The 13,201-nt window shown below is 42.9% G+C and overlaps 1 protein-coding gene across 1 annotated transcript; it reads right to left on the reverse strand.

Moving 5' to 3' along the window:
* Positions 1-113: 113 nt before the first annotated feature.
* Arf4 (ADP-ribosylation factor 2) lies at positions 114-13,201 on the reverse strand. Its single transcript, XM_050170507.3, has 5 exons — positions 12,990-13,201; positions 12,456-12,646; positions 11,132-11,203; positions 10,912-11,037; positions 114-1,221 (listed from the first exon to the last, which is right to left on the reverse strand). The coding sequence occupies exons 1-5, from the start codon at positions 13,054-13,056 to the stop codon at positions 1,132-1,134; spliced, it is 546 nt and encodes a 181-aa protein (XP_050026464.1). The 5' UTR covers positions 13,057-13,201; the 3' UTR covers positions 114-1,131.

Below are 13,201 nucleotides of genomic sequence, written 5' to 3' on the forward strand. Positions count from 1 at the left end.
TGAAGTAGTTTTTCATTACCAGACTGTGCACCAATTGAATATTTCCTCTGTGCGAACGTATTTTGGTACAAATGTCATGGCAGTGTGTGCTGTTTTCAGTAATAAACAAGAAGCATTTCATCCTATACTTTATTACATGACTTGTCAGGCCTAGGCAACATGACTCCATGGAATTAAAAACAGCAGAAATCAACCAGACGAACAGAGGTGCAGTTATCACAGGTGCCAAAAAGAACAATTTTAGTGTCAAAGTTCTTCAATGCGGCAGAAGTTCGGAGACAATTGATGACCATGTCTTCCCTGAAATTTTGAATCCTTATACAGGCATGCGAGGTTTGATATGCCACAGAAACTTGCGTGACAAGACATTCATTCTGCCGATACCTACTAACAGTCAAGTCAGGTTGGTCCCATAAATGCCCGACAGATCAAGTACAAACAAAATTTCCCCTACCAAGAAATATGTACAAGTAAGAACACACAGTAGGTCACACGCACAATCTAGGTGGAGCTTCAACGCCATCAAAAAACAGCACCTGGAAAGTGTAAACTAGAATTTAACATGACTAACTTTTTGGTTTTCTCCCAGTGCGCATGTGTTGTACAAAAAAATACATGTTGCAAATCGCACATTACGGCCATTGCTACATGGTGGGAAATGCAGCAGCTAAAAAGAAAAGCAGCTTAGCATCAACATTGCAAGGTCCCAAGCTGTCTCGAACATCAGCCCCTACAAAAACCCAACAATTTTCTCAAAACTTAGCACAATAAAAAGAGAGGAGTGATAATTTATTACTGCCCACACACAATGAAAATAGAGAAAAAAAGTGCCATGCTTTGAAAACAGCACGTCTTCAAGTACAGTTTTCATCAGTGCTGCTTGTTTGAAATTTAAATAAGATGTGTTTACAAGCAGCACTGGTTGACAAAGCTGGCTGAACACCAGCCTCTTGACAGCTTCCAAAGCATTTGCCATCTCCAGGTGGCTCTTGCAAAAGCACGAGGAGAGAGTGCGGTGGAAGCTTTCTTCTGTACTTCACATGATGGCAGCTGTCCCCCCCTTGCAAATAGTTTCTCCTCCTCTTCAGGAAAATGGTCGCTGCCCCTCACTTGCCGAAAGGGAAGCAGGAGTTACTTTGCTTTCGAGAGCTCATTGGAGAGCCAGTCGAGACCTTCATACAGACCTTGTCCCTGTGTTGCACAAGTAGACTGGATGTACCACTGCAAGGTAGAGAAGCAGACGTGATTGAGTGAGTGAAGAACAACTAGCAGAGAAAAATGTGTAACCACAGATTGATAGTTTGCACTGCAGCAACACCCATCTTTGGGCACCTGTGATCTTACTTCACATTCACGTCTGCGACAGCGTCTTGAAACTCCAGACCGTGTGATTATCACAGTGGTTGGAGAGGGAAACAATTTCAACAAGAGGACTCGCCTTCGTCATGGACCTGACAAAGACAAGTGCCCATGTCAAAACGTTGGCTTTTACAACATTCTTTGTTCCACCACTGTTAGCCACTAAAAGCCTTGCTCTTCCTGTGAACCTCAATATTGAACATAGCGGGAAGGCCCCACACGACTGTTATCCACTTGGCATCTTTAACTAGTTTTGTGGAAGCAGTGGTGCTAGAGGTGTGCAAAACTGTATTCTTTTGATTTGAAAAGCATGTTTCTGAAAGTGCATTTGTTAATGCGCACCAGCTGTGAGAAGTGCCGTTACACATTTTCTTTTTTGTTTGCGATGGACAATATGCAAGGCCATATATTGCCAAAATTTCTCTAAATCTAGGGAACTTGGCCTTGTTTAGGGAAATAGGAAACTTGGTCCATACTTGGGGAAATTTTATGCTAAGACAGAAATGGTTAGACTGCCGACATGACGGTTTGACCTTCATGTAACAACCAAGACATTTTTTACTCCACAGCACAGCAGCGGGCACATCTTGCATATGGTGAATGCGGCATATGGCACTGGTGTGTTCCGGTGCGTGTCAATACAATTTACCGAATTTGCCATAAGTGAATCGCAGGGTGCGGATGCCCTAGCTGGGCCCTTTAATGAAGTACTGCTACTATGGTTTGGCCGTTCATACCTCTAGCTGTGCTGCTGATGTCTGTGCACTCTGAATGAAATGTTTATCTCACACTGGCACAACAAACGTACGATGCAACACCAAACGAAGCAGCACTGGCAAATCTGGGTGCAAATGGACACATATATATTGTACTTACTCGCATAATGATCGCACTTTATTGTAAAAAAAATTGATGCAAATTCCGGGGTGCGATTACTATGCGAGTTAAATTTCCCGTGAAAAGAAAACACTTTCTTTTTTCGTCCCGCATTTGCTGCGGGATGACAACAGGTCAACAAGCAGGCGGCTGCCACTGCAACAGTGTGGGACACCAAAACAAAAATGGCAGCCGGTGGAGCAAGCCGAACATGCCGAACATGATTTTTTTTTTCTTCAATCGAGAAGCACCACCAGGCGATAACATGCAGAAAGAGGTGGATTCAGAAGAAGAATTGGAAGACCAGTGGGAGGCTCTGCTGGTGACGCAAGACCCTGACAGCCAGCTGCGGTTGGTGAACAGGGCTCGAGCGGCGGCAGCGAGCCATGGCTACCTGGACTGAGGAGGCCACCCACCTTTGGGCTCAAGAAGCCTGGTCTCACAATAAAGTTTATTTCTCTCTCTCTCTCTCACGAGTACATTACACACATTGAACCAGTTTCTTCCGTGTCAGTAGTGAATAATAATGTTAATGTTGGAAAGTTTGCGACAATAACGTAGCCATGTTGACTTTGAGGGGACAGGAACGAAGACGGGTGCACTTAGCTGTGAGTGACAAAAACATATGACAGGCATGCTGCGGAAACTGGAATTTGTCTTCACTACTATCCTAATATGGCACATTTCCGCTAAGGGTGGGCAAATGTTAGCTGTGTTACAAGTGTTGGCGTACAAATAGGGTGCACTTCTAGCGTACGAGTGTAAACGTGGCTACTATTGTTACTGCTCGCGAATTGATGCGTGCCCATAAGTGCAGACGAGAGGAATCGAAAGGCTCCTTTTGTTGTTGACCACAATCATTGTAAAGCCTACAAATAAAGCCAAGGCAAGTTTGGCTGTAGCTGCAGCAAGTTCGCTGCATATCACTGCAGCAAATTCGGGGTGCGACCATTACACGGGAAAGAAAAAAAAAAAAAAAATTTTTTTGACAACAAATTTCAGGGGTGCGATCATTACGCGAGTGCAGTCATTATGCAAGTAAATACGATACTAGCGTCGAGTACGACAATGTGGTCGTGGTGCTGAACAGCAGACTATGCATGCGTCTAGTAAAATTTACTGGGAACTGCCAATAGGCAAAGCAACATTGGATATAGTCCCAGTGTTCATGTGCTTGGGCAAGCTTTAAGAAAATATAAAAAATGGTCACATATCTTCATGCTTTGCTGCAAATAATGTGTAAGCGTGCATGTGAGTGGGTAGTGCTATGTCAACACACAGCATTTCAAAAAAACCTTCCTTTACATTGATTACATTAAGTGGAATGTGTTTTTACTTTATTAGATCCTGCCGGAGAAGTCTGGTACACATGTTCCTTACATTTTAATTATGGTTCCATGTAATCTTGGCTATTTGGTTCAGGTGCAAAACAACTTTGGACAACAACCAAGTACTTATGCGCTGAAGCCTTCTGCGAATATGGCTCCAAGGAGGGTGTGTCAGCATACGAACTTGCACTGCAACATTTCAGCTGGAGTACAGGGACTTCACTAACTATTTACATTTTAAAAAGAGCTTAGAAATACATTTCTACTACAAAATTTGCAGTCTATTTATGCAACCCAAACAAATATTTACTATTAGTAAAGTCATACTGACACAAGAAACAACCACATTTCGCGATAATCTAGGGAATCTAGAAATTCTTTTAGCACAGTTAGGGAAACACTGGCTTCAGAGGTTGGCAACATCGATCGTTGCTCTTCTAAGGTGCTGTGCACTATTAAAGCTTGACATTCCTGAATTACGACTTTTTGCATACAGAAGCAGTGGTGATCATGTGTCTACATTTCAGCAGTGCCTTGACTAAGAAAATCATCTGTGCACATACTGCAACAATATATACCCCCTAATGTTGAAAGTTTCTTAATGACATTTGCCCAGAAGAACAAGTTTTTACAGCGGTTAATATCACAGAGACTGCGTTGAAGCTTAAAATGGCAATTTTTATGTCATATTTGACTTGGCACTTCCAAGTTCCCCAATAGTTGTGCGAAACACTGTGTTGCACAGTTTTTGTTACAACATGCTTTTCGCTGCAATAAGTCTTAGTCGATTTGTTAAATGACCATAAATACGTGAAAGAATAACCGGAAATTACCAATTGAATGTGCAATTGTTAAGAATGTGTAGGAATGTCAGACTTATATGCAAGCTTTGACTACGTGAAGCATTGGTTGAGTTATCCTCTGTACTTTTCTTTCAGTGCAGAAAGTGTACAGACATACTAAATGAACGAAACATGTTGTTCAGTAATATACGAGTGCAACATTACTTGTTGCGTCAGTGCGGTTTTGATTTGACTATGCTGCAAGACGTGCTTACTAAAATGCCCCCCGTGGTACTGCAGTCAGAGTGCTACCTACCAACGATGCCAGGAGTTCAATAATATCGTCTTATCTAGCCATTAATGTGATTTGAGTATATTTTCTACGGTGAGAGCTGTGGTTGGAGCAGCAAATGATTTCTGGCAGCTGGACCGAGCAACACTTCACATTGAATGCTCACGTGTCTTGAATGTCTGAATACCATCTCGTATTGCTGGATTTAATCACTGTCTCTCTCACTTGAGAATAATGCTAAGACTTCACTGCACATGACTTATCCAAAGCTTCAGAGATATCAGTGGGACCACTCTTTCCTGTATTGTTTTGTCTTTTGCAACATAACCGCATCCGCAGTGGCATAAACGACTCAGTGCGACGTTCCATGCCTTGTTACCTTTCGCTGAACATTTACATGATGAACTAGGGGCTGAAGCAATCTTTCGAGATCAAATGAACCTACAAAAAAATATTTTTTACCAGCCTTTCTGTTAGGATAACTTACTAGACCTGAATACACATTCCTAGAGCCAGCTGGTGTCTTTTCAAAGGACAAATACTTGAGAGAAAGCTCTAGCTAGGCAGCTAATATCTAAATACATGTGAATGGAGGAAATTTTTCTCAGCTGCCACAGCACAGATTTGGTGAAATCCTTAATTCAAGGTACGAATATTTCTAGAAAATTTTCTGACAATCGCAGTTACATAAAACTGAACCATCAAGTTTCAACTGTAACTCTACAATTAAAAAATATGCACAATTGCCTAAACTGCACCTAATATTACTTACAAAGTGGACAAAAGTGATGTATTATTTACCACTCCTGAGTAGATCACCAACTTGGGAGCAGGACTTTTGCAAAACTCTCGTGAACATTGTAACATTTTCGCACAGGCCGTAAGTTCAATACCAAATTTGTCCGCTTTAGTTGCTCGAATAGATGCAAGTTACAGAACTGCAATATCTATTTTCAGTGCAGAGCTACGCACTTGTCATTATTGCGCTTCAATTTGCCAATGCTTGGGAATGTTGAAAACTTGGAAGTCTTCTATTAAAATTCTGCTTGCTAAGGTCACCATGACTTAACTTTCACCGTCAATTGCAACAAATTCAATTTGGTTCACTGGTAGTCTTATGAAAGCATTCCTGCATTTTACATGTATTTTAGTAGGGAAATCAGAGTTGGCACCAAGCAAAAGCTTCCTCTCAGCATTTTCATCATATTTTATTGCAGCACACAGGCATGAACAGTTCATTCCTTTCCTTTACCATCACAATGCACCTCCGGAAGAAATGAAAACAATTAGAATGTCTTGGTGCACACTGGGTTCCGTATGCCCTCAGTACGCCGCCAATGCAGCCGGAAAACTACAACTGCTGGCGTGCACTGCGGCAGTGGTGTTTTAGCGCAACTTTTGGTCACATCGGCCTATTGTGTACATGACTGAAGTGCATGCGTGACAAAAGCAGCAAGATAACAGCAACAATAGTATGATGGCAATGGCATGTTCTGGTACGACCCAGGCCGATCTCAAAGGCAGAGCAGTCTAACACAGCGTCCCAAACCACTAGCTGTCTTGAGAGAAGATTGGGAGAAACTAACACACTAGCTTTTATAAGCCTATGCAACGTGATAAATCTGGAAGACAGTGGTAAGGTCAACTAATTGTGCATTTCATTCCTGTGTCTGTGGTGTCATGAAAACTGATTTGCATGCCAACCAAATAAAAGAGTTAGCTGGGCAATTCTGGCCTGATGAGCCTCAGCCTATTGTGCTTAGATGCTAACGCTTGATCCCACCATCGAACACTAAGTTTAACCAGGCAAGACAAGAACGCACCTACCCAAAGCAACACTGGAACTATAAAAGATGCCATAATTGATGCTTCTAGATTAATTTTTACCACCTGAGGTTCTGCAGTGAAAATGCAACCATAGATCAACGCATTTTAGATAATGAATACTTGCATACATTGAACCACTACACTCTTAAGAAAAGGTTGCACCTTTTCATGGGCATTATCAGCGTGATATTGCATTCTTCACAGGAAAGTAGCAAGCACAATACATGACAATTATTGTTTGGGGGCAAAATAAGCCCCCCAAAAAAATTTTTTTTAGAGTGCACCATACTAGAACACGTGAATTTTAGTGGAGGCAGAGACATCATTTAGCACTACATCTTTCTCCTAGCGCTATGCATTTAGCAGGGTTATTCAGCCTTGTTATGGCATTAATTTGAAAGAAACCACGTTACCTTTGGGATTCATTCATGGCACTGATTGCAAGAGTGGCTGAGCAAGGAATTCAGTAGACTTCCGTAAATTCGACTCCGGTTAATTCCATTCTACAGTTGCTTCAATCCTAAAATTGGCCTTCGCTGGATAATTTTAACTCGACCAGTCTGCACGCACCTGACCCATATGATGATCCCAATAGCAAACTCTTTAGTGGCAACGTCTCTCTCGGCAGAACTTGGGAGGCAATGCAAGCATTGAATACTCATCTCCAGTAGAGAACGACTGTTTCTGGCCTGCCCTAGAAATTTTTCAAGCAATAACCGTAGCTCACAATGTACGATTACAGTATTTACCCTATTCTAATGCACACCTTTTCTTTTTTAAGAAAAATTGGCTGAGAATTGCCTGCATGGTGTAATCAGACACGAAATGAAAACCAGCTTTGTTGTATGCTTGCAACGTATGCATGCATGCCATATGCTTTACCGCATAACGTGGATGTACCGAGGCAAAGCTGACTTCAGAAAAGTGGCCGCCAATGTGCAACACATATTAAACCCTTGCACGTTTTTGTTTAGTTTAGTTTTTTTGCTAGAAAATAAGGTGTGCATTACATTTCTACTTTGTTTAGGAGCTTTAATGTCATTTCTATGTTAGTTTCCTACTTCAAACACATAGAAAATTGATGCGTGTCTGATTTGGGGGCTTATTATAATAGGGGAAATACTGGCAAATGAATCAGTGGTGTATTTATTTTTTTTCTGCATCTTGTTTATTTCGACCTAGCGGATAATTCGATCGATTTCGTCGGTCCCGTCAGAGTCGAATTAACGCAAGTCAAATGTGCTACCCTACATTGCTCAATGGACAAATAGATCCGATGGTTCATATGCTCTACAAGGTAACAGTCACAGTAACCTCGCTGGGCTCTGTGTATACAATGGTACATGCAAAGATAATGCCTTGAAACCAGAATTACCAACAAAATTAATGATCAAGTTGGGTCACACTTATACTCGGACATTTCTGATTGAAACCCTTGTGCTGCAAAACTAGCTGAAACATAAACACCTGGCCATTTGTTTCGAGCACCAAACTGTGCTCACGCAGTGTGTTCTTTTTATCATGGAATGGCATGCAGTGTAGTGAAACAAATACAAGGACAAGAAGAAACGGTAGACACAAGCGCTTATTTCTCTCTTTCTTCTTGTGTCCTTGTTTTTGCTGTGCTACACTACACGCCATTCCATGATGATCAACCAACAAGCCCACATTGCTACCCTCATTCTCCTTTTTTAATACTCTGACATCAAAGACCAGGTCAATTTATCAAGCGGCTCGGCATTTCGCAAGTACAGTGCACATGAAATAGCCTACCGTCTTTCTACACTTGAAGTATTGTTAAGAGTGGACCACTTGAAAATTTCACAGCGACCTCTAGTACAGTAAAGCCGCGTTAAACATTTCCCGCTTACACAGTAGTTTCGTTTTAAATGTAGTAAAGTCAAATCCCCGACTCAGCAGCCATTGAACATAATGTGTTTTGTATCCGCATAAACCGTATCAGCTTATTGCATACGTATCGGTCAACACGTAGCGTTTCCATTTTCACAGCGCAAACACGGCGGTGCATAGTCTCCATCGGGCGGCCCGGCAGAAGAACAAGCCTCAGAGATTGGAATAACGACCTCCAAGCGCCCTGTGCACTTGCGCGTGAAGCCTCATCAATATCAACATCATTTTGGCGGCATGCCAGAGACCGTTGTGGCACCATGCAAGTGAGGACTCGCGTCATGCCGAAGCTCGGATAAAAAAGACGCCGGGTGCTCAGCAGAGAAGAAAAATTAGACATCGATCATGCTATCTAACGTGACACGAAGAAGTCGGCACTGGCAAGGGTCGGGGATCTGCTGTTGACTATAGTGTGTGGCATTTGGACTGCGAAGTTGCTCGGCAGCGCTGCTGCGACCGCAAAGAGATGTCGGCTACGAGGTTCGACTTTTCACCAGTGTTGCCTCTGTTGTTGCCAAAGTGTCGACTAGCGACAGTAATGACGACACGGAATGTGACAGCATGGGCGATTCAGGCCCGACAGTGGCAGAAGCTGTGCATTACGTCAGCCTCATGAATGCAATTGTTGCGACGAGAAGAGCACCCCGCAGTGAAAAAGGCGCCCCACGACTTTTCCAGTGCTACCGCGCCCATGCACGGAGAATACGCAATGCCAACAAGGAATCTGCCATACGAGTGTTTGCCGAGAAGAGGGGGCTGGCTGAAAAGCTGGCTCGCAGCTCCAGTAAGTTTGAGGCCGCGGTCATCGCTGCTAGGCCGCCGCGGCATCGAACGAAAATAACACTTTTGTCGCACGAAGTGACTACATACTGCATGTTTTTTCCCCCTTTCATCACACTCTCTTGAGTTCCATTTTTGACAGGTAAGTGGGCGATCTCATGCTATTTCGGTTAGACAGTACTACCGTTAAGTACATACTTTTTTCGAGCTCCGGCCAACTACGGTTTAACGAGGTTTCACTGTACCAGAATCATCGATGTCGTACCTCACTATGCGGTTGGAAAACAAGTGTTCCTGGCATCACATGCGCGAAGTGACAACTGGTGCGTTTATACTGCCATTCAAGCAGGTTCGTTGGCTGAAGTTACCAATGAGTGAGGAATATTGTTTTCATCCCATATTTAAAAATATCCTGGAATGGACTTGGAACTCTTCACAGTGCTGCATAGCCGTTTGCAAAAAATATGTAAGTCACCTGCCCTGTAAAGCATATTTTTTGAAGAAACTCTCCTCCACAGACTACATTTTTCCATCCTCTACGCCCTTTAACTGGTGTAAGGAAAGGCATAGCATAAAGCATGGGGGATTTTCCCTTTTTGCAAGCACGAAGGGAAAAATCCCACATGCCTTCTGCCTAGCCACTGACAAGGTATGCATTTTTACCATTCAAAAGCCTCTAACTACAGCCCTCGTAGAATAGAGAGGTATGCATGGTGAAGCTGTTAAATGGGAACAATACTTCATACTACTAGTTTGTGGTTGAGGGTATAGAAATTACCTTTCTCGTGCATATGCAGCAACATTTTTGTAAATGGTCCATTACAGCACATGCATCACAGCTGTGAGTGCAACATAACTAGTAAAAAATTCCAATTGTTTGTTCTGCTGCATGTTTTCAACCTAAATTTAAAGCAGCAATAATTGGTGTCTCGTAGTGTTAACATAATAAAACGTGCTGTTGCTGAATGCCTTTGTATGTAATACATGGAGAGTGGCGCACAGTTTAACAAATGATGTCATCACATATTAGCCCAGCTGTTGTTAGCGCATTTGTTCAGCTATCCATTTATTGCTGCTTAAATTGCATTTGTGCAGTTGCATTACTGATGCACAAAGGTAAGGCATACTGGGGCAGCCATAAATGTACCTTGTGATGCAGGCAAAATTTCGAAGTACTTGTGAACGTTGATACGCTGTCATTAGCAAGGTGCAATGGCACCATGCAGTCTTCATGTGAAGGACTGCTTAATTTATTTCGAAGGCATGCCATCTTTACGTGATATAAAGTTAAACCATGAAGCTTTGTTATTTAAGAGGTGTTACACAGAAGCAAGTCTAAAGATGTCCCACCATGACAGAAACAGGTGCTTAATGTTATTTTCACTGAAAATAAATAGCAACTTGTCAGTAGTGCCACCTTTGCTGGTTTCTGCAATTATCCTTATGAGAGTCATGGATGTATTAACCTTGCATATATCATACAAGCACTATGCCCTCTGTCTCAAGAAGCAATATCCACACACGCTGACTTCTACGCAAGTGTTGCTCTAGAAAACTGTTCAAAACCCACGCAAATCATGAAGCAAGTACATATGACAGCTTCACATTTTCACTTCTAAATTCAGTTTCAGGTCTAGACTTTCTAGTCTTGAGGCATTGGAATACATAAAGAAGGCATGAACACATCTGTGCCTTGCAGGCAACACAAGAGGCCCACTGAAAAAGGAATGCATGGTATTAAACAAGTACACCCACTCACCCTTCGGTTTCTCAGCTGGTTCAGGCCCAGTTTTTCAGTGAGTTCTGCTGCAGGCATGGCATTAGGCAGGTCTTGCTTGTTGGCAAAGAGCAGTAGGATAGCTTCTCGCAATTCATCTTCACTGAGCTATAAACAATCAAATGGAGAGAAGACAGGTTTCTGTGTAAGTGCAAGAGTCCCTTGCCATTAAAAATACAACCACCATACGAACTTAACCCACCATCTTCTGCAGTTCATCTTGTGCCTCACTGATTCGTTCCCTGTCATTGCTGTCAACGACAAAAATGAGGCCCTGAAATGAAAAAAAAAAAAAGCAGGTCAGTGCAGTTTGAAAACAAGTCACAACAATTATAAATTATGAGATATAATATCCCAGAGCTATGCAATACAGTACATGGGACAACGCAGAGCAGGTCGTCAGACTGAATTCTTCAACTTGTGCACGAAGTTATCTGCAAGTGTTTTTGCATTCGAGCTCTGCCTCTATAGGAATTTGTGCGGAGACTTTGCGATCACCAGCAAAATGTTGCAGCCACTGTGCCCCACCACTGTAGATCATAAAACACCATCACCATAAGCTGGCGACAAACTTCAGCATACAATTCAGTGATTGCCTCATTGAACCTTGTGAAAGCCCAGTCACAACTGTTGCCAATTAAGCCATCATGAGTAGGACAAATGTTTTCCTAGTCACTGTTAGGTAAGCACATCACAGCAAAAAATTAAATGTTATTTCAATACACGTTGACAAAATAAAAGCACAACATTATGAAACAATGCCTTATTGTCATGGTGCAGTTCACTTTGTACGCTTCACGGCATTTCACGCCTTTCATAAGCATTCTACCTCACCAGCAACAACAACAGATGCTGGCATTTACTGCTGCCATTTTCTAACAAGACAGTGGTGACAATGACTGATGAAATGACACGTAACTTCGTTACTGGCCTCGGGCCACCTACAGTTGCATCAGTTGTTTTAGCGGCTTCATTTTCATTTTCCAAAAAGATGGCTTAGAGGGTAGTGGGCTGAAGGGCCCAAATGCACCATGCAAGCTGGGACAATGTACATAAAATCACAATATGAACTTTTTTTTGCTGGGTTGATCGTCACTTAGTTTCTACATTCATTTTGAGAGAACTGTTAGACAACTCAATGAAACTGAATGCGAGTTTCTCCATTCTGCACGCTGAACAAACAGTGCACACTTGTGTCGTGAAGTCTTCTAATTAGCAGGCGTTCTCTAAGTTGTCCTTTTATGCATCCCAGTGATTCAGCCTCCTTCAGACGCGTTAAACGTGCCCCAAACATGTAGGCCCAGTTCCTGTATAAAGACACGCCTTCCACGCCCGGCCACTCCCCTTTCACCATTTCGACACATAACCAGTCACAGAAATAACGAAACGCCGCTACTCCGACTGTTTCCAGCAATGAGGTCAAAACTAAGCGGTGGACGTGGCGTCGTGCGGCAGATTCTCGACCTGGAGTCAGAACTCGGGTGAGAAGACGTTCTGACGAACGGAGTCGGCGGACGCCAGCTCACCTGCGTGTTTTGGAAGTAGTGTCTCCACAGCGGCCGGATCTTGTCCTGTCCTCCGACATCCCACACAGTGAAGCAGATGTTCTTGTACTCAACAGTCTCAACATTGAAGCCGATGGTAGGAATGGTAGTCACTATTTCACCGAGCTTGAGCTTGTACAAGATAGTCGTCTTTCCAGCCGCGTCGAGGCCAACTGTAAACAGCCAAGCGAAACAGTAAAACAACAGTTTTCACAGCACACAAATAGATTTAGTTTAGCGCACGGGTAGCAAAAGGCAAGTTATATTGCCGTAGCGGTAGGACACAGTCTACTTTCCATTTTATTCATTCAGCAAGTACGGGCCTTCGCCGGTCTAGCATTGTCAACACAACTAGCTTTGTGGGCTTGTTTGAAACGCTGAAATTCGCGCCTCACGTTTGCTGGCATTAAGCGCCAGAACGAACTCGCTGGCAGATGGCATAAAGGTGTTTTTTTAAAATTAAAGAGCCTAGAAAAACATTAAATCTCTTAGGCCTAGAACACAGGCGGTACTCACCCATCAGTATACGAACTTGCTTCTTCCCGAAAAGACGTGAGAACAAAGATGATAACGTGAGTCCCATAGCTGGTCGGTAATCCGGGCTGACCGTACGCACTTCACACAACAAATACCACAATTATTAAGGCAACCGTTTCAAGATTTGATAGAAATTGTTCGTTGCCACGTCTCTGTCGGGGCAAGCGAACAGCGCAGGTGTGACGTCATGA

The sequence above is a fragment of the Dermacentor andersoni genome, chromosome 6 (assembly GCF_023375885.2).
Source record: "Dermacentor andersoni chromosome 6, qqDerAnde1_hic_scaffold, whole genome shotgun sequence".
Lineage (NCBI taxonomy): Eukaryota > Metazoa > Arthropoda > Arachnida > Ixodida > Ixodidae > Dermacentor > Dermacentor andersoni.